Here is a 23,061-nt window from a genome sequence, read left to right on the forward strand (position 1 = left end):
TTAATTGAAATAATTGTAGCTAAGCTTACTAGAGTGTTGTGGTAGCTACTGCTGCTGTTGTTGTAGTTGTTGTTGTTATTATTATTATTGAATTTGAAATCACTTGCGTTTTCTGGCCGGCAACTTCAGCATCCAGTGTATGTGGCATACACACACGCACACACACACACATGCACATAAACACACACACACACAATATGCAAACACTTGGTCTGGTCTCATCTCGACGGCAGCGTAAGCATCGGCGTCGCTGTCTGCGCTGTTGTCTCTCCGAGCTCTGAGCTCTGTGCGTGTCTGTCTGTGTGTGGCGTGCACATACCAATTGTTTTTGGCCGAATTCATACTTTCTTCTGCCACCCACTCCCACAGAGTGTGCCCAAACGGAATGTGTATGTGTGTGTGTGTGTGTGTGTGTTTACTTGTTTGCTACTTTGTCTGTCCGCTGTCTGGATGTCCCATCCGTCTCTCTGTCTGCCTGTCTGTCTCTCTCTCTCTCTCTCTATCTCTCTCCCTGTGTACTCTGTGTGTGTGTGTTGTGTGAAGCTTGCGCTCGTGCTTTCCGATCTTCGTGCAGCTGCCCGCCTCTTTGATTGTAACTGTGTTTGTGCTGCTGCTGCTGCCACTGCTGCTGCTGCTGCTGCTGCACAGTTTTCTTCAGCTGCCACTTCTGGGTCGCATGTACGATATTCAGTTTTAGCTGTCGCGACATCAGTTTTGAGTTGGCTATCAACGCGAGCGGGTCTTTCTCTTTGCAAGCGACATACGTAGATATTCATTTGTATATTTTTATTGTTGTTGTTGTTGTTTTTTTTCAAAACTGTTGTTGATTCTTTTTTTTTCTAATATTTTTTTTCTCGTTAAAAAATAAATATATATATACAGCTATATATGTATATATAAAATAAGCTTTTTGAACGCGCCACACACACACATAATACGTTCATGCATACATATATATAGACGACGATATATACGTATATTTAGATAAATATATATGTCGATATATACATATAATATATGTGTATATATCTATATACAATGTATATTTGAAACGGCAATGACAGCAACCGACCGCATATATGTGTTATATATACAGTTAAATATATATATGTATATATATATATATCAAAGCACATACTGACACACACACACGGACATAACACCACACACACACGCACACACACAGACATAAATAAGTTTGCGCCTTCGGAACAGGCATTTTCAAAATTATTTCAAATATGTACTACATGCGTTGACGTTGACGCCGAAAATAAAATTTGAAAAACATACTATTTTTAAACGGAATGAAACGAAACGAAAAGCAAGCACCACCAAGCAGCAGCAGCGCCGAAAAGCGAGAAGGAAAAACCGAAAATAATTAAGCAGAAAATTAACGTGTTATACAACGGTTTTATTTAAATCATTTTTCATTGCTAATTTTTTCTTGTTTTTTTAAAAATTTTTTTTCGAATTACAAAAAAACTGAAAAGCAAGTGAAGCAACGTTTGGAACTGTTGTTATTGTTGTTGCCCCCGAAAACTCGAAAGACCGTTATCTCATACACCTACCCACAAATACATACAAACATATATACACATACATATACATACATATATATATATAGAATATCGCGTATGGCTCCATTCACTATACTCCTTTAAATTTGTGCAACTTCTGTCCAACTATTCCATCGTTGGAATAGTCTGAAATTAGTTCTCCATTTTCTTCTTCTTTGTTTTCCAATTCAAAATCAATTTCTCTTTTGAATATTGCAGATTAAATAATAAGGACATACTGCGAACGAAAGAAACTCTTTTTTTTTTCAATAAATTCAAAAACAGTTTCAAACAAAAATAAAACACACGCACACATATACATACATATACATCTATATATATAACATATATATATATACATATATATATTATCTGTAACTTATCCCACTGAAAAGCATCAAATTTAATGCTCGCTCTTTCATGACATCCTAAACTCCAAACCACAACAAACTCCAAACCAACCAACTACCACTACGACCACCACAACCAAACCACATTGCAAACTAAATCTCGTAAATAAAATTACAACTACAACGATCGAATAAACGACGAACAAAAAAAATAAAAAAAATAAAAATATAAAAAGAGCAGCTGCTACCGAACGTTCTGTGGCCGATCAATAGACACTTCCACATCCGCATTCGCATTCGCAACAGTCCGCCCGCATCTTGCATCGAAAGTGAAAAGTGAATAACAGCTAACAACAACAGCCACAAAATGATGATGGAGAACGGTCTCTCCATGGAGTATGGAGATGGATACATGGAGCAGGAAGAGGAATGGGAGCGCGAGGGACTGCTCGACCCCGCGTGGGAGAAGCAACAGAAGAAGGTAAGTCTCCTCCCATCAATACAAGTACTAGTATAACAATAAGAACAACATTTTGAAGACGCAAACCTGTTGATCCGATTTCGATTCGAATTCGAATTCAAATTCCAATTTAAATTCGTGTGCCCTGTTGCCCCAAATACTCCTTAAGTTTACGTATATACTATACATAGTACTCGTACGGTCTGTCTGATCCATCTATACGTTTTCACATATAGCCCACCCATACATGTGCATATATGTATGCCTATCTGCATGTGTGTGTGTGTGTGTGTGTGTGTGTGTGTGTGTGTGTGTGTGTGTGTATGAGTGTGTGTGCGTGTGTCTGTCTGAGTTCTATATTTTTTCGATTATGTTTCAATATTTGTACGAACAGCAAAAGCTCAGCACTGTTTAAAAATAGATTCTTTTCATGGTTCTTGGCTGAAAAAAATAAATGTTTGAAATATGTTGCATGAAAATGAAATGTGAAATCTGTACAGCAAGCGACTAAACCCCGCTACCCTCTCCCTCCCTCCCACAACCCCCACGCAATACCGCAATAGCCCGCACACAATCCAGTCCCTTCAATGTCAATACAATCGCGCCCAATATTTGAATATCTTCAGCTCAAAGCCATAACGCAAACATATTTACATATGTCTGTCAGTCTGTCTGTCTATATATATAATATATATATATATAGTTCATATATGCATATATGTGTGTATATATCTGTATCTGTCTGTTTGTAGCATTGAAATCAGCGCTTTAAATTTGCAAGCGAGCCAAAATGAGCTCAGCCCCAACCCATATATGCGGAAAAAGCGTAAAGAGTGGGGCTGCCCTACACTGGCAGAAAACAGCTGTAATATTCTGTTTATATGCCGTAGCACAATAGTGAAAGGTTATTGAAATTCTTTAAGAATCAGCATTTGATTTGCTACACTCAGGGAAACAGGTATTAGAATTTGAATTGTAAATTCTTCAATAAATCACATTTTCAAAATCTCAATCAAATCTCTAAACTGATATTCTACAATAGAAAAATCTTAAGCTTAATTTTCAAATTGTTAATACCCTCAAAGAAAGTTTTCAGAAATTCAATGCATAAAACTTTATATAAAAATTGGTAATACACTCAAAGAAATTGGTCAGAATAATAGCGTTCTGTCAGAGAAGCTACATTTACATTTTACCTAAGCAAATGGATACAAATTTTCTGAAAAAGGTGGAATTAAAATTAAAGTTCAACATATAGTTAAAATATGTCATACAGCTTCCAAAAACAGAGTTCTTTATGGAAGAAATTATGTAAATCAATCACGAATTTGTTTAAAAATGATGACCCCGAAACGCAAAATCCTGAATGTTGAGTATAAGGGAAGTTAAGACTTATGCCGTTTGTTTATGTAAACATTTCGTGGATAAAGTTGTAATTAAAATTCTAGATCTAGAATATTTAGATGTCTATTGAAAATCCGAACAATAATCCAAGAAATGAACAACTCACAACATGTAGAGTATTAGAGTGATTTGGATTCAGATCTACGTTCATGTAAATGTTGATATTGTCTTTCATAGACCGAATTCAAATTTACCCCGCCAGCAAAGCAACAAATGCAGTTAAACAATGGAATATCAAAGACATAGGTTCTGATAATATAGGCGACTGGCAGGAACCCTTAAAATATTTCGAATGCGGACATTAAATTCCTAAATAATAACACAAGCTAGAACTTTAAAATTAAAAAAATATTGGAGTAAGAACTCGAAATAGTTAAATACGTTTACTTGAGAACTTTAAATACTTCTAAAATACCTTCAGTTAAATATTTAATAAAGCAGAAAGAGTTTTAAATATAATTCGAATACTTTTCAAAAGGAATAATGGCCCAGAAATGAATAGTTTTAAAATACATTAAGAGAGAACTTTGAAACTTTCAAAATATTAAAAAAAATTAAATGCTTTTAAAGTACTTGCACTTAAATATTTGAAAACCAATTTGGAATATCGTGGAAACTAGGAATCATACTAAATCGAAATAACTTATTTCGAGAGCACTCTTGTGAATAGAGAATGTTTGAATTGCAATGAAATGCTCATACTTTTCTCTGAGTGTCGAATCCAGCACACCTCGAGCTCGACAACTTGTTGCCAAAAGTAGGAGGATGGAGGGGGAGGGAGAGTGGAAACTCTAAAATAAAACGACAATGCAATGAGTGAAAAGACATGTGTATATCAGCGCTACCAATGTCACAGATCTAGAAGTAAATAAACTTCTCTCTGCTTCTGAGCTCCGCACGTTGCCACAGGTTTCATAACCCACCTTCCGTTATCAGCTCAAGGCTCAAGACAAGAACGGCAATTCAATTATGCTACGACCCAGACATACTATAGACAATTATCGATATAGATACCTTTATGGATGTGGTGGTGGTGGAGGGGGTGTACGGGTAGAAGCTAGACATGCCCACAAATTGGCATCAATCGTGTAACCAACAGCTTCCCAAACGTCAGCGATAAACAAACCAATCAGCCAAATACAGCTCTGTTCCGCAATGTCAATGGCAGACAACAACAACGACAACGACAAGGCGAACATTATCGGTAGTAGTAGAAATATTTCAGATTACGCAGCTATTCGCTCTTCAAATGGGTGTGCAACCCGCCTGAGGGTTGGTTCCCATTATCTTTATGCATAATAGCCAGCCTTATGGTTGTCAACAAGCTCGCCATTCGAACGCGAACTATACCGTACATCTATGTATTTAAATATATAAACATAGATATATAGAAAGCATTAAGTTAATCATGCGAATCGAATGTTTTTGTCGACAATCTTCCCCCCAAACTGCAACATCTATCTCATGGATAAAAACTCACGCACACAGCTATAGATACTACATACCTGGCCATGTCTCAGACACAGCCACAGCTACAGATACAAACTATATACTATATACATATATATATATATATATATATATATATATATATATATATAATACAAAGACATAATTCTAAAAATTGTGTAATATTTGGTGCAAGGCTATGGTTTTGACACGTCGCTTAGGTGGGCGTCGACAGCGATATTGACAGTTAAAAATAGACGACACTGTTGCCACCATTCTAACAACTGCAATTTCCACGCACATACACACTATATAGACCACACACACATACACACAAATTGCTCATATTGCTGCTCTACATGTAGGATTTGCCTGAAGTGATGTCTGATTGTAATTTTTGTAAGCACATCTAGAAATTATAATTCACTACAATAAATCTCACGAATATCCATTCTACTCTTAGTGCTGGCATAAAAATTAAATCATATTTCGTTGACTGCTGAATACCTCTCTAAAAAGTGATTTTACATTTTATTTCTAGTTTTGATCAAGTAAACTCTCTGTATTCCTTGGTAATAAGCTATGATTTTATGTTTATTTTCCAAACCATAATTCGAAAAAGTGAAGTCCAACTACATCAAAAGTCTAATTTTGAAAACTTGATAAATATTTTCCTATAAATCTCTGGAGTAGGAATTAATATTTGTAATTCCCTTATAAGCCTTTAGTCGACTATTTCCTCTTCCGCTTTTAATGATAATAATAAATTCAGATTTTCTTCCCAAAAAATAGCAATTAAAACCATTCCATTACGATCTGTTTATTTTCTCTATAAAAAGGAAATCCAAATTGTACTTCTTTATCATAATTCAATATAATGACTTAAAAGTACGTTGAATGATTAACATTCTACTATCGAGTAATTTTAAACCACATTTCTTATAATACTTACTTTCTTGTTCCAATTGCTGTTTAAATGATTGAATATTCATATGAATGTCGCAAAATTCAGATGCGTTTTCGAAAAAGATGAATAAAATTCATATTTGGGTGGTTTATTTGAGTTCAAATTCTATTAGATGTCTGATTTGTTCTGACCCACATTTCAGCAATTTTTATTTACTTAATTTTTTTAAATTCCACTCTCAATGATGTAATATCCACTTTGACGACGCTGCTATCATTAATGGAACCAATTCAGCTTTGCTTCCGAAAGTCACGAATTTAGAGCATATTTAAGCGGTTTGGTCTATTATTTTATAATTAATGATCGTGAATTTTATTCAGGAATTCTATTATTATATTCCTTAGCTTATTTGCAATAAATGTTTGTCAAACATGTGATTACACTTTCTGTGATTTGCAGGAAATGTTATTTATTATTAATGTAAATCGTTCGCATCGAATAATGACCTTAAATTCGTTTCGGAACAATTTTAGAAAGCTGAAAGTAAAACTGAAAATAGGAGGATGACGAATTGGGTGGCGTTTTACTTCTTATTTTTTGGAAAACGAGAATTCGCATATATTTTTGTTGGGAGAATGCAAGCGAATTTGTTTGTTATAAAAATCGCCATTTACACGTTCCTTTTGATATTTTCTAATGAGTTTCGAATTTAGAAAACAAACCGATAAATTATGTAAATACTTAGCGAGTACTTAAAATCAGTTTAATGTTTTCATATATCCGATATATGTGGGTAAAATACACTAGTCGATTAGCATGGATGATTAAAGAGTGTTTGTGTTTTAGGTCATTTTATTACAAGACCAGCCAATAAAATAAACACTTAAACAACTCGTGTGCGCTCTTGGTATAGCCAATATGTACATATAATAGGCTTTGATATTGGTAGATCAAGCAGATCGGCATGCATATATACATACATGTATACATTTCGTAATTTGCGCCAATTGCCGAAATTAACAAAAGAAAGGGCCAGCGTCATAGTCGAAATGATGTATGTAGCTGTTGTTGTTGGTTTTGGCACCTGCCTCGTGGGCAGGTGTGTGGGCGGATGAATCAGTTATGCGTCATTTTTAAAGGCCAAGAATGTCAGTCGATTTTAAAAATAGAGCGCCACAATTGTTGTTTACTCATTCACATAATGAACTGCCGAACGAACTTCCGTTGTTGTTTCCGATGTTGAACTCAGGTCGACAGGATTCTAGCAACAACAACAATATTAATGCCGAAAAGCTCTCAGTATGTGTGTATACACATGTGTGGCTATCTATGTGTATTTATACGTGTGCGAGGGGAACGACGCCCACGTTTATCGACAATTTGTCGATTAGAATTAGCAAGTAAACAAACAAACAGTCGAACAAACGAACAATTACCTCGTTGCTCTGCATCTTCCTCTCTATCACTCTCTTTACTGTTATTTTGCCCGCTCTCTCTAGACCAATGCTCTCTCTTTGTTTGTGTTGATGTGTTTAGTTTTCAACCCTTGCTGCAGCTACTGGATTTGAGATCAGAAACTATGTTTTTCTAGCTGAGCCTGCGCCCAACGGCCGTTGTCACTCGTCTCACCCCCTACCTCTGCCACCTAGCGGAACCGTCCACACATGCCTGTTGGGATGTGTGCGAAAGAGTCGAGGCTATGAGGCGCTCAAATTACATTCAGCCAAAAATGGTGCGCGAGAGCGAGCACATCGATGTGGTGTATGGTTGGCGGGAAGCTTTTCGGAAAGCTCACCCACAAACACATGTGCAGATGTACACAAATAGAGCGGTCCCAGCAAAAAGCGTTTCTTTTTTTTTATTAGCGCTTGCGCATTGACAAAACTGATTTTTCTAGTCCCGACAGATCGTCGGTCGATATGCACCGACCTTCCTGCCGCCTGCCACCTACACTCAGAAAAAAATACTCGAGATGGCCCTTTAAATAAAATTAAAGGCTTTTAGACCTACCTTAAATAGAACAAGTGTGCTTTTTAATAATGTTAAGTAAACTTTGCAATAGAACATTTTTATCTGAAAATTTATTAAGCAGAACATAATTTCTTAAATGTATTTCTAACTTTCAAACTATTATTTTGCACAATTTTTTCAAAATTTCATTTCCTAATCCAACCTAAATACTTGGTGTTTTCAAAAAAATAATATTTGGGTCAATCTTTCTAATTAGGATTTTTGCCGAAACACATTTCCTCAAGGAATCGGGTTTTCATCATACACGCGGAAAATGTATTTTTCTGAGTGTACGAAACACCCAATTCCTTGCGCAGTAGATTAGCGACAATGGCTGTGACAGTACATTTGTTGTCAATGTTGTTGTTGTTGACTTTGTGCCGTGGCACCGTGATAACGGTAATCGACTAAAACTCACCAACCCAGTTATCTAGAGCTCGACGTTGTGGCCAATGACTGCCGCCACAGCCGGCTGAAACGGGTTGGCGACGAACGGAATCGGAATGCGTGGAGCAGGCGGCATGCAGATTGTTGGCGCCGACCAGTTTGCTGACTATATTCCCCTCCACCCAGCAATCCCTCTCTTCTCCTGCTTCCTAATGATAGGCAATTCATCTCTGTACAGTGGTAATTGGTTCGGATCTAAATAGGGAATGTTTAGAACAAGTCCAGAATGTGATGGATTTTCAAAAATGCCATTAATCAGATTTGATCGAAATTGTGTTTGTAATCAAATATAGTCATATGATCGTCATTAATGTGCCGATAAATTTATTTAAAAATAGATATACTATACAAGTAGTCAGTGAGAAAGCTGAGAACTTTTTTAGCTCCCTACTAACGAAAATGTTATAAAAATCACTATACTATTTACATTATTTGTTATTTTAAAGGGTAATACTATCTTAGGTGCTTTAAAATTTTAAAAATTAATTGAATATAATTTGTAAATACATAAACCATAAATATAGATAAATCTGCTTAAAGTTTGTGTACAATTTTCTATTACATTATTCATTCAACTTAGGACAGCTCTTCAATTCGCACTTGTAAGACATTTCTAGTTCAATCTTATAAATAAAGGGATGTATAAACATACACATGTACACGTACATACATACTGTTTGTATTTTTCATATACATATGTATTTCTCATACACGATTTATTCCCATCTCTATATATCACGTAACTGTTCGACTTTCTTTCAAAATCAAAACGAATTGACAACTCCTTTCTTATTTTGAAGACGTATTCTTTTTTATCCCACTTGTATACTTATGTACGTTCCTATGTATGTATGCACGTAATATACTCGTATAAGTATGCGTTTAAAATTATGCTGTGGCGATTGTGAGTGATACAATTCATTTCTTTGATGTTTTCTCTTAGACGGTTTCTAATAGCGTGCTGCCTTTTTCTTTTGCTTCTTCTTTTGGGCTTGTTTTGATACCACTTTAATCGTTATACAATGACGTGCACACACACACACACACACACACTCACATACATACGCATGCGTAGAGATGCACGCATACAGGAATTTGCATTAACAGTTGCAGCATTTCTTCTAACTCTTCTATTGGAAAAGCCTCTCATCTCTTTTGCTTGCGCGCCTCTCTCTCTCTCTCCCCCCTCTCTCTTTCACCTTTCCTCGTTCGTTCTAGTATCTTTTTCTCTCTCCCACACTCTCTCACTGGGATGCAGTGAAGTTGGGGCTGAGGCTGATTTGTTGCGGTTCAAGTTTGTTTAAGTTGACAAAACCGGCAAAGCCATCGCCATCGCCATCACCAACACTATGTCCCCTCTTCCCCGCTCTCAGTCGCACACTGACCGTCAATGCTCTTCTGTACATTGTGTCATTGAGTGGCCGGCAACTGGCTGGTCTGGTGATCAGCATCGTAACTGTAACTGTTAATAAAGCAACAGTTGCCCCATTTTCTATTCACATATTCACGTCCACATTTCCCCGGACAAGCTGTTCTCCTCAAGCAGATGAGGAGAAAAATGGTGACAAAGATGAATAAAAAAAAAATGCATTTCCAAATATCTATAGCGGTCTGGCCTCTATTTGTTTTATTGTTATGCATATGAAACATTATAAAGCATTTGCTCCTCATTCGACATACAGTTTTCAGTTTTCCTTTTCACCGAGCACTTTTCCATTGATGCCTCATATTTACATACCAAAGAATTTCTGTACATACATACATATAGTATGTGTGATCAAATCGGCTTTCATTCACACCAGCGCTGCCCACACGAACGGCAGATCTTTTGTGAACTTTAAAGAATGGTCTCATTATGGAGAGGTCCGTTTTTCGGGGCATTCAGCGAAAATGGTTCCATATAAGAAAGCCTCAGTTGAAACATTCAAATGTCAGTGGGTGGGTGGGGTGGCTTTGCCCTTTGACTCGCATAATCATCCAGATATCAGGCAATGCATATACATATAGCCTATCGGAATAAATGGGAACATGTGTTCCTATGGCTGCAATGAACGACCCAAACGTTATGCAGTTTGTGCAAAAATTAAGAAAACAGAAAAGAAGAAAAAAGAAACTGGTTTACTCGTACATTGTCTTTGGCTCGTTTTCTCTTTGTTCTTGTTGTGCCCATTCGGTGAAAAATAACTGCAACTGGTAGAGACAGACAAAACTGAAGTCGCAGTCGCAGTCGCAATTGCGGGCCGGCCAAACCGGCACAGATCAGATCATACCACCACGACCACGCCAGAAGACATCTTCTCTAATCGCCACAGCTAGCCTGTCTTACTGCAACGGATCTGGAACTCTGCAGGCAGCAAGTCCCGTAAACGTTGCCGGCTCTATCGGCTTTTCCGAAATGCAACTCATTCATTTTCGCCATTTCCGGGCCTTAACGTTTTATTGCCATTTGGGGAGCAACAGTTGGCGGAGATTGCAAGCAAGTTGGTTGACCATTAAGTAGAAGCTAATGCGCTTTGAAGCCTAAATATTATTTTAAGATCTATCGATCTATGCAATGGAATGGAGTTGGTTAGGCTAGCTTGTCCATTAAGAAGTATTTCATTTGAGCTTTGCAGGTCCTCTTCCAGTAGCCGAACCATTTAATGAAGATGAGGCTCTATAGAGCTAAGACATTGAAGAGAAAGAGTTAGATCAAGCAAGTTAATCTAGCTAACCTGGCTATTAAACTAGCTATTAAATGAAAACTCATGTGTATAGATCAAAGATATATATTTTAGATCTACTTAATGTAATAGATTCAGATTCTCATCTTTTAAAGATTTCTGAAATTTCTATGGGAGTTGGGCCAACTAAATAGACTTAATATACTTGGTATTAGTTAGTTGGTATTTTTTGGATTCCGTTCTCATAAGAGAGTTGGAGCTGGGTAAAGCTATCTAATCTGTTACGTAGCCGTTATTTAATTTCTATTAGTTGTAATAGTAAATTAATGAAGAAAGTGAATCAGATGGGTTGTTTCGGGTCAAATTCAAGAAGAAGAAAACTCGTTTTGAAATCTCGCTATTATAGTATGGTTATCTTAGCCCAATACAAAATAGAAAAAGATTCTTTTCTCAACATTTATAATTGTTAAACGGAAAAGTTGCCTTTATAAGAGTGTTCATATTACGGTACCTTTATAAGGCAATAACAAGAATTGAGATAAGCTTGATATAAAAAATTAATAAAAACAAGAGAGAACGCTACAGTCGAGCAAGCCCGACAGTGTAATACCCTGTACCCAGGTAAACTTCCGTCACTGAGTTATATGCGCCCAAAGCAGCAGCAAAAAGAGGAAGAAGAAGAGCGAACTTGTTGCTGCAGTTTGTGGGGGTTGTACTGGCGAGAATTTGTTTCGCTAATAACTTTTCTTAGAATTGACCGAATTGAATATTGAATTTTTTACAACAGTAGACAATTATATATAAATTATGTGTGCAAAGTTTGGTTTAGGTAGAATTTGAAATGTGGACGCTATTGACGAAATTCTGTAGCGGGGGAAGGGGGGGAAAATCCAAAAAAATAAAATAAACTCGTCCTTTCTCGGACCTAGGAGAATCTGGATGCCAACTTTGGTTATTCTAGCTTTTATAGTTTCTGAGATCCTTGCGTTCATCCGGACGGACAGACGGACAGACGGACGGACAGACGGACGGACGGACGGACGGACATGTCTAGATCGATTTCTCTCGTCATGCTGATTCAGAATATATATACTTTATGGGGTCGGAGATGCTTCCTTCTGCATGTTACATACTTTGCACAAACCTAATATACCCTTTTTACCCTACGGGTACAGGGTATAAAAATGTAATGTAATGTAATGCCTAGTTTGCTGTTCTGGTGCCAATGTTATGAGCGATGCAGATAGACAGTCCAACAGACGAATATATCTGATAGAAATTCGTCTAATAATGCCAATTATAGGTACTAAATACCTATGTACATATATATGTACATAATATATATTAAGCAGAGAAGCTACCACGCCTCTTTCTGCCTGTTAAATAAAGTCCACCAAAATAAATAATCTCTTTAATGAAGAGTATTTTTCTTTTTAAAAGTTAAAATATTAATCCCTTTATTGTATTCCATTCTTTTCTCTTAGACATTTACCGCATGGTGTAACAGTCATTTGCGGAAAGCCGGCACTGCCATTGACAACATCGAGGAGGATTTCCGTAATGGTCTGAAGCTGATGCTGCTGCTCGAAGTGATTTCGGGAGAGACGCTGCCCAAGCCAGATCGCGGCAAGATGCGTTTCCACAAAATCGCGAATGTGAATAAGGCTTTGGACTTTATTGCATCGAAGGGTGTGCATCTGGTGTCGATAGGTGCGGAGGAAATTGTCGATGGCAATCTGAAAATGACGCTCGGCATGATTTGGACCATCATCTTGCGTTTTGCCATTCAGGACATATCTGTGGAGGAGATGACTGCCAAGGAGGGTCTACTGTTGTGGTGCCAGCGCAAAACGGCGCCCTATAAGAACGTCAACGTACAGAACTTCCATCTGTCGTTCAAGGCAAGTATTATAATTATTCCTGCTACTACTATTGCTTCTGCTGTCTATGATTGTTCCACTTATGTAATACAAGTAATATTGTTGGTTTCATTTACTTTTTGTAATTCTAGGATGGCTTGGCCTTCTGCGCTCTCATCCATCGCCATCGTCCAGACTTGATCGACTATGGCAAACTTTCCAAAGACAATCCATTGGAGAATCTGAACACTGCCTTCGATGTTGCTGAGAAATATCTAGATATTCCAAGGATGTTGGATCCAGATGGTATGTACCCCTCTCTAAAGCGAAATCTCGTTAACCATACATACATATGTATGCCCCAAAAAGGCATAAGTTAACAATTCAAAACAAAACACCTAAGCGCGTGTAGTCGATTAGGATCCTACGATTATAGCCGACTATTGGGCCCATATTAATGCTCCTACAATTCTTTATTGCAAATGCGTTGCCTAAAAAAAACGTGTTTCCTATTTTGTTCAACGAAATCGTCGTCCTCGTCGTCAACAACAACAACAACATCGATGCATGGGGGAACATCGAACAGATTTAATCAACACTCCGAAACCGGATGAACGTGCCATCATGACGTACGTCTCCTGCTACTATCACGCCTTCCAGGGAGCCCAACAGGTTGGAAATGTGACGCATGTACCCGAACCCACAAGACAATACACCTACGTCCCGAATAATTACAATGTGACTAAACTTCACAAAGATACACTTAAATATGATATATTCCATTTTCTCGTTCTATATCCATATATATATTGCAGTTTGTTTTTTGGAAAATGTGCAAATAAGCAAAACCCCAATGCCTTTGCCTTTGATTCGATATTTCGATATTCTTGCACATTTGCCGTTATGCCGTTTCTTGTTGTTTACCGTTACCATTTATCGTTTATCGTTTGCGCCTCGCTTCGTGTAAAAATTGTCCTAACGCCAATATTGAGCCGAGCTGAGACGAGCTGAGCTTGCGACTAACCCCACTTCCAAAACTTACTAAATGTCTTCACAGACTCTCGCAAGCTACGCTCCTTAGCTGAAAGCTTTTGAAAGCTCTGTTAACACACACACGCGCATATGTTCGTTTTTCATTGCGTATGTGAATTTACAAATATGTCCAGTCAATAATAGGTTATTCAATAAATAAGTTTTAAAATGCTTTTTTTACTCACTTTTAATTTTTCAATATTGATAGTTAAATTAAAAAGTTCCTTAACAGATGAAACACATGAATTTCACAATTATTTTTTATTATCTTTCCAATTTGGTGTTGTTTTTTTTTTTTTAAACTTATAAGTCAGTTTTTTATATCAAGGAGGTGTAGAAAAGATAAAAGACCAAACACATTTTCCATTTTTGATAATGAGTTGTTGAAAATCTATTAAGATTAAAATTAAAAAAATATTATTTTCAAAATCATTTTGATTAACTTCTTAATTTTTTGAGTTTTCTTAGAGTCAGACAACAAAAAAATGAGTACATTTTCAATCACTTTCTTTTCATTAAATTACAAATCCCTTGCCATTTCTCACATTTGCATTTTAATGTTCCGATTGCGTGACGAAAAAAATGTAAGAAATTAAAAGCTAAAACAATGGATATTCCCATTGAAGCTTTTCAAAACAAAAAAGAACAATCAAATTCGAATTTTTCTAATTTTTTCTGATTTTGAGATGAAAACAAAATTAAGGTTTTCCTGGAAAAAAAAAAATTGATTCAGCTAATGGATGAAACTCGAAAGTACGGCTGAGCTCCATGAGTAATATTGAAAACCCTTCTAAAATGCTCTTTTATTATTAAATAGAAAGTTTTATAAAAGCTGATTCTAGCCTGCAAACTAAAGTTAAAACGCGTTTATTACTAAAGCAAAAAATATATAGAGATATGTTTCTTAAGTCTCAGGAACTGGAGATATTCGTGAAAGTAATTCCTTTATCAGTAAAATGGAAGTTTAAATTATTAAGAACTGACCCAAAAATCTCTACAAATGGAATATTCATACAACTTCTAGTTTCTTCATTCATAGTTATGGCATGAGGCTCATAATAATATCGATTTTAATAATTGGTATTAGCTTAAGCGCTTTAAGGTGTTAAGGGAATCCTAGGCTAAGAACATCAATAGACATATGGACATATCTATTATTATCTTCAGGTGCATGTTGCATTTGGCCGATCTGTCAAAGTATTCATTCGTTACTACATATATGTATATGTGCATACATATATCATTATTGTATATATGTATAGTCTGTAATAAAGTCTCTCACATTGAGAATGGGCAGCACTACGAACTCGATTGGATATCGAATCGATCATTCCTAGTGCTGTTCACGATAAGGCGATTGCTAGGGCATGATATACGTTTGGATGATGCTAACTAACCCGCTCGTATATTCAATATGTACGTCCGTATATATATGTATGTATATATCTGTATGTATGTATATATCAATCAGTTATAGTGCCTGAATCGTAACAAGAATGGATTGATTGTTCGGCGTACTGTTCGATAGCTATCTATAATATACCTACATATATACAGACATATCCATCTATATATTTATATATAATATATGAATATCGTTTGCTGAAGTTGATGTTGAAGTTTCGAATGCCTGCGAAGACTAACCGACAAATAATTTGAATGTTTTGTTGCTTTTTTCTCTCTCTCTCTCTCTCTCTATTTGTTTCTTTGCTGCGCTCATCAATGCCATTAACAACAACAATATTACTACTGCAACAACAAACAACAAATACAACAACTATAACCCCTACAATAACGCCTACAACCAACAACACCGATCACACAGATCTGCAGAATACTGCATTGCCTGATGAACGTGCGGTCATGACATATGTTTCTTCGTATTACCACTGTTTCAGTGGCGCTCAAAAGGTCTGTTATACACACACACACACACACACACACACACACACTCATACACAACACACACACATATATATACATACAAGTATATGCATAGCTGTCTATATACATATGTATTCATACAATACTAGTTCGATATCTGAAGGCCGAAATTTACAAAAAAAAAAAAACATGTCGAACTCACAGGATAGCTAGAGTAGAATAGATTGCTTTATTTACAATCTCTGGTAGAATGAAATGAGAAGCGATATCTACAAATAAACTGAACCAAGAAGATGCAAGATGAAGTTGATGGATTCCATCAAGCAAGAATTCCCTCAGACTAGTGACTGGACTCTGAATTGGTCTAAGAACACATAATGCTAACCCAAGAAGACTCAAGAAAGTGAGATAATCGAGAAAGAGTGGACTTTTGAATTGCTTTAGAAAGCATTATACATACTAAGCCAGCAAGACTCAAGAAGGATAACGAAAAAATTGGTCTGCCCGGTCAGTGGCTGGACTATCAACCCAACTTAGAATTCAAAACACTAAGCCAAGCAGATTCAAGAAAGTCAGACAATCAAGCAAGAATGATCTCAGTTGGGTAAGTGGACATTTAACTGGGCTTCAAGAAATCAAACAAACCATTTTCTCAAAAAATGATTAGAAATATCATGGCAGAAGCGGTTACAGCCATTCGTAAGATGAGACTCACCTTTTATAGAATTATCCGCATAGAATTTTATAGAATCAATTCCGCATTAGATTCTATGGATCGCAGTAGCATTCAATTCCTGATCCAGCAATAATATAGATCCAGCAATAATGAGTGATGAGTTCAAGACTCTTATATAAAGGGGAATCCAATAGATAACTGAAATCGCATTCAGTTCCCTTGAAACCCTTTCAGTCATCAATACCGAAATTCAAATCCCATCTAAACAATATACACCAACATATTCGAAACAGAACGAAAAGAAAAAGAGAAAAGAAACGGGCAGTAGTTATCGTTGACAGCTTGCAATGCTAATGTGTTATGCGCTCGTCCTAAACGCAACGCTTCCTTGTTGAATTGGAATCGCTTGGTTATTTATTTTGTTGTTTTCCCGTTTGGTCTTTGTTGCTTCAAAATTCTGAGTTGGTATCCAGCCTCCCCCTCTGGTGGCGAAAGACTCGGAAAGCTTTCCCTTCAAGCCAAAATTTGACTAATTATTGCATTTTGTTTCTGGAAACGACAGGCGGAAACCGCGGCAAACCGTATTTGCAAGGTCCTGAAGGTTAATCAGGAGAATGAGCGTCTCATGGAGGAGTACGAGCGTCTGGCTAGCGACGTGAGTAACCATTAATTAGAGGAGAGTGTTTGATTTGCTTAATAAATCATTATCATCATCGCTTCCAATAGCTCCTGGAATGGATCCGTCGCACGATGCCGTGGCTGAACTCCCGCCAGGCGGACAACTCGTTGGCTGGGGTCCAGAAGAAGCTCGAAGAGTACCGCACGTACCGTCGCAAGCACAAGCCACCACGTGTTGAGCAGAAAGCAAAACTCGAAACTAACTTTAACACCCTGCAGACGAAGCTGCGTCTGTCTAACCGTCCAGCCTATTTGCCCACTGAGGGCAAGACCGTTTCAGACATCTCAAATGCTTGGAAGGGCCTCGAGCTCGCCGAGAAGGCGTTCGAGGAGTGGCTCCTGGCCGAGACCATGCGCCTGGAACGCCTTGAGCACTTGGCCCAAAAGTTCAAGCACAAGGTAAGGTTCACGGGAAAAGGATATTGCGAGAGAGAGAGAGAAATAATGTTTTAATTCTCCCCCCTCTCTGAACTAGGCCGATGCCCATGAGGACTGGACGCGTGGCAAGGAGGAGATGCTGCAGTCGCAGGACTTCCGCCAATGCAAGCTGAACGAATTGAAGGCCCTGAAGAAGAAGCACGAAGCCTTTGAGTCTGACTTGGCCGCCCACCAGGACCGTGTCGAACAAATTGCCGCCATTGCCCAAGAATTGAAGTAAGTCCTCGACGTCCAACCATGCTTATCCAACCCAATCCCTTAACTACTATCCATGGCTAATTAACCTTCATTTTCAATATTTACAAACCATTTTATTGAATGCTATGCAATGCTGACAACAATGCGACGAAAAGTGTGAGGTTAGGTTGACAGGTGAAAGGGTATACATACTTGAAAGTTGAAAAGCCAAATGTATGTATGTAACAGGCACACATATACATAAATAATCAACATAACAAGATGTAACGTCCATCTGTCCATTTGTTTGTATGTATGAACGCCGATAACTTTTGAGCCGTACCGTCTAGGGACACCAAACTTGGTATGAAGACTTATTGTATCCTTATGTTTATTATAAAGCATATACATATATAGACATACAACAAGGTTTAGTTAAGTTGGAAAAAAGGGTGGGTACAGGGTATTCAAGAGTCGGGCGGGCACGACTTTAACGTTCTACTCGTTCGTGTTGTCCACCAAAGCACCTCTCATTGCAAAGTCATCATCCATACCCCTATATTCTGAATCCACAAATTAACAAACTCTTTATCTTCCTTCTTCTTTTCGTCGTAAAGCACCCTAGAGTACCACGATTGTGTGTCGGTGAATGCGCGTTGCCAACGCATTTGCGATCAATGGGATCGTTTGGGTGCGCTGACCCAGCGACGTCGCACCGCCTTGGATGAGGCCGAACGCATATTGGAGAAGATCGACATCTTGCATTTGGAGTTCGCGAAACGTGCCGCACCGTTCAACAACTGGTTGGACGGAACACGCGAGGATCTGGTCGATATGTTCATTGTACACACGATGGAGGAGATTCAGGGCCTGATTCAGGCGCACGATCAATTTAAGGCGACACTGGGTGAGGCCGACAAGGAATTCAATTTGATTGTGAATCTGGTGCGTGAGGTCGAATCGATTGTTAAGCAACACCAGATCCCTGGTGGTCTCGAGAACCCCTACACCACACTCACAGCCAACGAGATGACGCGCAAGTGGAGCGATGTGCGCCAATTGGTGCCCCAACGCGACCAAACGCTTGCCAACGAGCTGCGCAAGCAGCAAAATAACGAAATGCTGCGTCGCCAGTTCGCCGAAAAGGCGAACGTGGTCGGCCCCTGGATTGAGAGACAGATGGACGCCGTTACAGCGATCGGAATGGGCTTGCAGGGTTCGCTGGAGGATCAGTTGCATCGCCTCAAGGAATACGAGCAGGCGGTCTATGCCTACAAGCCCAACATTGAGGAACTGGAGAAGATCCATCAAGCTGTCCAGGAGTCGATGATCTTCGAGAATCGTTACACCAACTACACGATGGAGACATTGCGCGTCGGCTGGGAACAGCTGCTGACCTCAATTAACCGCAACATCAACGAGGTGGAGAACCAGATACTGACCCGCGACTCAAAGGGCATCAGTCAGGAACAGCTGAACGAGTTCCGTTCCAGTTTCAATCACTTCGATAAGAATCGCACCGGACGTTTGACGCCCGAAGAGTTCAAATCGTGCCTCGTCTCATTGGGCTACTCCATTGGCAAGGACAGACAGGGTGAGATGGACTTCCAACGCATCCTCGCCGTTGTCGATCCCAATAACACCGGATACGTTCACTTTGATGCTTTCCTCGACTTCATGACCCGTGAGAGCACCGATACCGATACCGCTGAGCAAGTCATTGATTCGTTTAGAATCCTGGCCGCCGACAAGGTGAGTTTTCCCTTCAATTATACGTTCATGTATGTTGCCCTTTCCATTTCGGAAATGATCAATACCGGGCAACGCATCTGCAAATCAATTGTCAGAATTGAGTTTGGAAGGAAATACCAATCATAGCATCTAGTAGCTGTTTCCTTTTAAAGTTTCTCTCAGGCTTGGCCAGTTGTCTTAACATATTTGAATCTGGGGAAGCGTATGATTAGGCCCCTAACCAGGTCCAAAACTGGAGAAGCTTAACTTTTTTCATATGAAGATTAAGTTTGTGGCGCTCTGGGCTGAACCAAACGTAATGTTCCGGTATCCAAATTATCATCCAGATATGATCGTAATACGTAAGACCTTTCAGAAAATAATGATTCAAAATCGAATCGTTCCCTAGCTGTGGTTTTTTTTTTTAGAATATCTTTGTTTCCGTAACTTAAAAGGCAGTCCTTGTACACCAATTCATACATATACTACGGGTATATGCATATTTAAAATCCTTCTTCTATTATTCCTCTTTTCCAGCCATACATATTGCCGGACGAGTTGCGTCGCGAATTGCCGCCAGATCAGGCCGAGTACTGCATTCAGCGCATGCCACCATACAAGGGACCCAACGGCGTGCCCGGCGCGCTCGACTATATGTCCTTCAGCACAGCTCTCTACGGCGAGACCGATTTGTAAAGCCCCAACTCAGACGAAGATGAAGTAGTAGAAGAAGATGATGATGATGAAGAAGAAGAAGCAGTAGCCAGATGATATAATAATAAATTTTAATCATAATATTATTAAACATAGATTTATTATACCTACACTCGTAACGGTAACTTCAAACTTCAAGGGAGATTATTATAATCCGCAAATACATACATATATACAACCGATGTATGCCGCTATTTTTGGACCAATTGTAAACCTATTTAAAAAAAAAAAAAAAAAAACCCCAAAACAACAGTAAAAATCACAAAAACTATGGATACGGAATATATCCAAGAAAAATTTTCGCTTTGATTTTGACACCCTTTGTTTTTCATTTACATACAAATCTATCTACCTATCTATCTTCTATATCTATCCATCCATGGAAATTATCAGTAAAATATGCAAATATACTTACATATATATTTATATGCAGAGTCTGTGAATCTTACAGACTAAATATTTAAAAAATAAAACCCACTGAAAATATGTAGAGTAGGTGGCAGACATGCAGTGGAAGCGAAAGAGATAGAAATAGAGGGAGAGAGTAAGAGAGAGAAAGAGAGAGAGAGAAGAACACATGAACAATACACATGGAGAGAGAAAGGGAGAACGATATAATCTGTAATGAAACAGAAGATATTCAACTAAAGCAAAAGTTCTCTTCCATTGAATATTTTTAAAACAAGAAAGCAAAAAAACGGCGAAAACAACAACACATAAAATGAACTATTTTTATAATGAAATCTCGGAGAGATCTTTGATATATCACAGTAAAATTGTAATATTTTTTTTAGTGTACTTAAAGTTGGAACTATTCCGACGGCCCAAATGGAATACAAATTATAAATTATTTATATTGAAACTAAAGAAATATTCATCGAAATGAAATTCGTCACATTTATTTTTGGATAAATCGCATTGCAGCGAAATTATAACGAATACACATACATACACACACACACACATACATACATAATAAAAAACAACAATAACTAAGAATTAATAGTTTACAAATCCAATTACAAAACGTACATACTATACGAGAAAGTGAAATAAAGCGATTTTATTTGGTGATATTGTGTTTAAGAATATCGCCATACTCACTCGGAAATTAAACTGATTCGTCTAATTATTTATCCATCGGTCTATCTAGTAAGTCTTTATACTACTTATGTATATGTACGTACATATATAAGAAGAATTGGAATGTTGTTTCTCAAGCTGATCTTTCCTACGAGCAGTTAATCGGAAGACTCCGTTCAAAAGTTCTCAACATTTTAGTACGTTCGTATTTTTATACTCTGTAGCCGAAAGGGAGAAACGGGCAAGGAGTCACGGCACCCATATTTTGACGAGATATCCAAGAACTTTTAAGCCATAACCATGACATGTAGACTTCTCTTATCCCCATACCTAGTAAGCTTATCATAAACCATATATGGCAGAAATGACAATCATACGCAGTTAATGCTCATCAAAATAAAATAACTTGTCTACCCCCACAAGGCTGCTAATAAATTACGAATGCTTTGAAAAGTTAAGATGAAATTATAATTCTACTTTTGGACGAATTATAAAGGCAAGCCAAAGGAAATAGCCGAGCAAAGAAATAATCGGGCGGATGTAAATCAATACTAGAATCAATCAATCAATTCCACAAACCAGAAGATACAACGATGTGTTATCTTTTATTACCATGTTTGTTTCTTTTTAAATATTTTAAAAATAATTGCCTACTTCTCATATCTACATATGAGAACAATGTTGATCGATCCAATGGAGGCGCTTTTTCTTTGATTTCGTAACGTCGTGTTTGCAATTTTGTCGATTCTTCCCGATTCGTCGTAAATGATGGCCTCCTCACAGATTTCGGCATAATCTCATCAAAGGTCACGCTCACAAAAATCACTGTTCTTTGGGATGACCCGCAGCTCTGGAAGAGGATTTCTGTAGAAATTCGTTTTTGGAATGAAAACAACAAGCATCTTTTAGCTGACATAGTACTTAAAATGAATTTATTTCGGATTCTGTTGTCTGTAACAAAAGATGTCTGTATTGAAGTGTTCATACATACATACATATATGTATGTATGCGTGTTTGTTTGTAGATTAGGATCGAGACGCAAACTATTGTATAAATAGGCGTGCAATTATTCTTATGTTTTGTGGGGGTTATCAGATGGTACTGCTGCATAGCCACACACATCTGTCCATAAGTATATGTACATACACAGAAAAAAAAACAATAGGAAAGCCCTAGCCAGCATGTGCGGATCCTGACTGGTTTCTGGTTCCTGTACAGCAATTTCAAATTTATAATTTTTTTATACATTGTATTTATCTTTTGTGTATTTTTGTTTTTGGAAAGGGAAGGAGGGTAGGAGGTTTCAAAACGTTAACCGAATTATTCTCAACATTCGTAATTTGATTTTTTTTTAGTTTTCTTTCGTTTTTGTTTATAAATACATTTTCAATGTTTAACAACAACAATTGAATTTATAGGTGTATACATATAAATATATCTATGCTTAGCGAACTAACTTATGGTTTTATCTCCTTTTAAATAGATATAATAATATGTATGGGTTTTAGAAAGCTTTCGTTTTAGCGCTTGCATTTGAAAATT

General features: G+C 37.6%; 1 protein-coding gene across 6 annotated transcripts; it reads left to right on the forward strand.

The window, feature by feature from the left end:
• Positions 1-681: 681 nt before the first annotated feature.
• LOC115627170 (alpha-actinin, sarcomeric) lies at positions 682-21,509 on the forward strand. 6 transcript variants are annotated; one of them, XM_030522761.1, is made up of 10 exons: positions 682-764; positions 2,148-2,387; positions 12,731-13,147; positions 13,258-13,411; positions 13,692-13,843; positions 17,260-17,352; positions 17,424-17,774; positions 17,851-18,029; positions 18,608-19,742; positions 20,259-21,509. In XM_030522761.1, exons 2-10 carry the CDS (start codon positions 2,274-2,276, stop codon positions 20,415-20,417), a joined length of 2,754 nt encoding a protein of 917 aa, XP_030378621.1. In that variant the 5' UTR covers positions 682-764; positions 2,148-2,273; the 3' UTR covers positions 20,418-21,509. The 6 variants fall into 6 exon arrangements, with proteins under 6 accessions (XP_030378621.1, XP_030378622.1, XP_030378625.1 ...); XM_030522762.1 differs by having other exon boundaries at positions 763-778; XM_030522764.1 differs by lacking the exons at positions 682-764; positions 13,692-13,843 and adding an exon at positions 15,963-16,048 and having other exon boundaries at positions 1,867-2,387.
• The last annotated feature ends 1,552 nt before the right edge of the window (positions 21,510-23,061 follow it).

The sequence above is a fragment of the Scaptodrosophila lebanonensis genome, unplaced genomic scaffold, assembly GCF_003285725.1.
Source record: "Scaptodrosophila lebanonensis strain 11010-0011.00,11010-0021.00 unplaced genomic scaffold, SlebRS2 tig00000092-arrow-pilon, whole genome shotgun sequence".
Classification (NCBI taxonomy): Eukaryota; Metazoa; Arthropoda; class Insecta; order Diptera; family Drosophilidae; genus Scaptodrosophila; species Scaptodrosophila lebanonensis.

Coding starts and splice junctions, on each gene's coding strand:
- LOC115627170 (XM_030522761.1), top strand. CDS start 2,274: ATGATGATGGAGAACGGTCTCTCCATGGAGTATGGAGATGGATACATG. Junction 2,388..12,730: donor GGGAGAAGCAACAGAAGAAG/GTAAGTCTCCTC, acceptor CTTTTCTCTTAG/ACATTTACCGCATGGTGTAA. Junction 13,844..17,259: donor ACGTCCCGAATAATTACAAT/GTGACTAAACTT, acceptor TGGAAACGACAG/GCGGAAACCGCGGCAAACCG.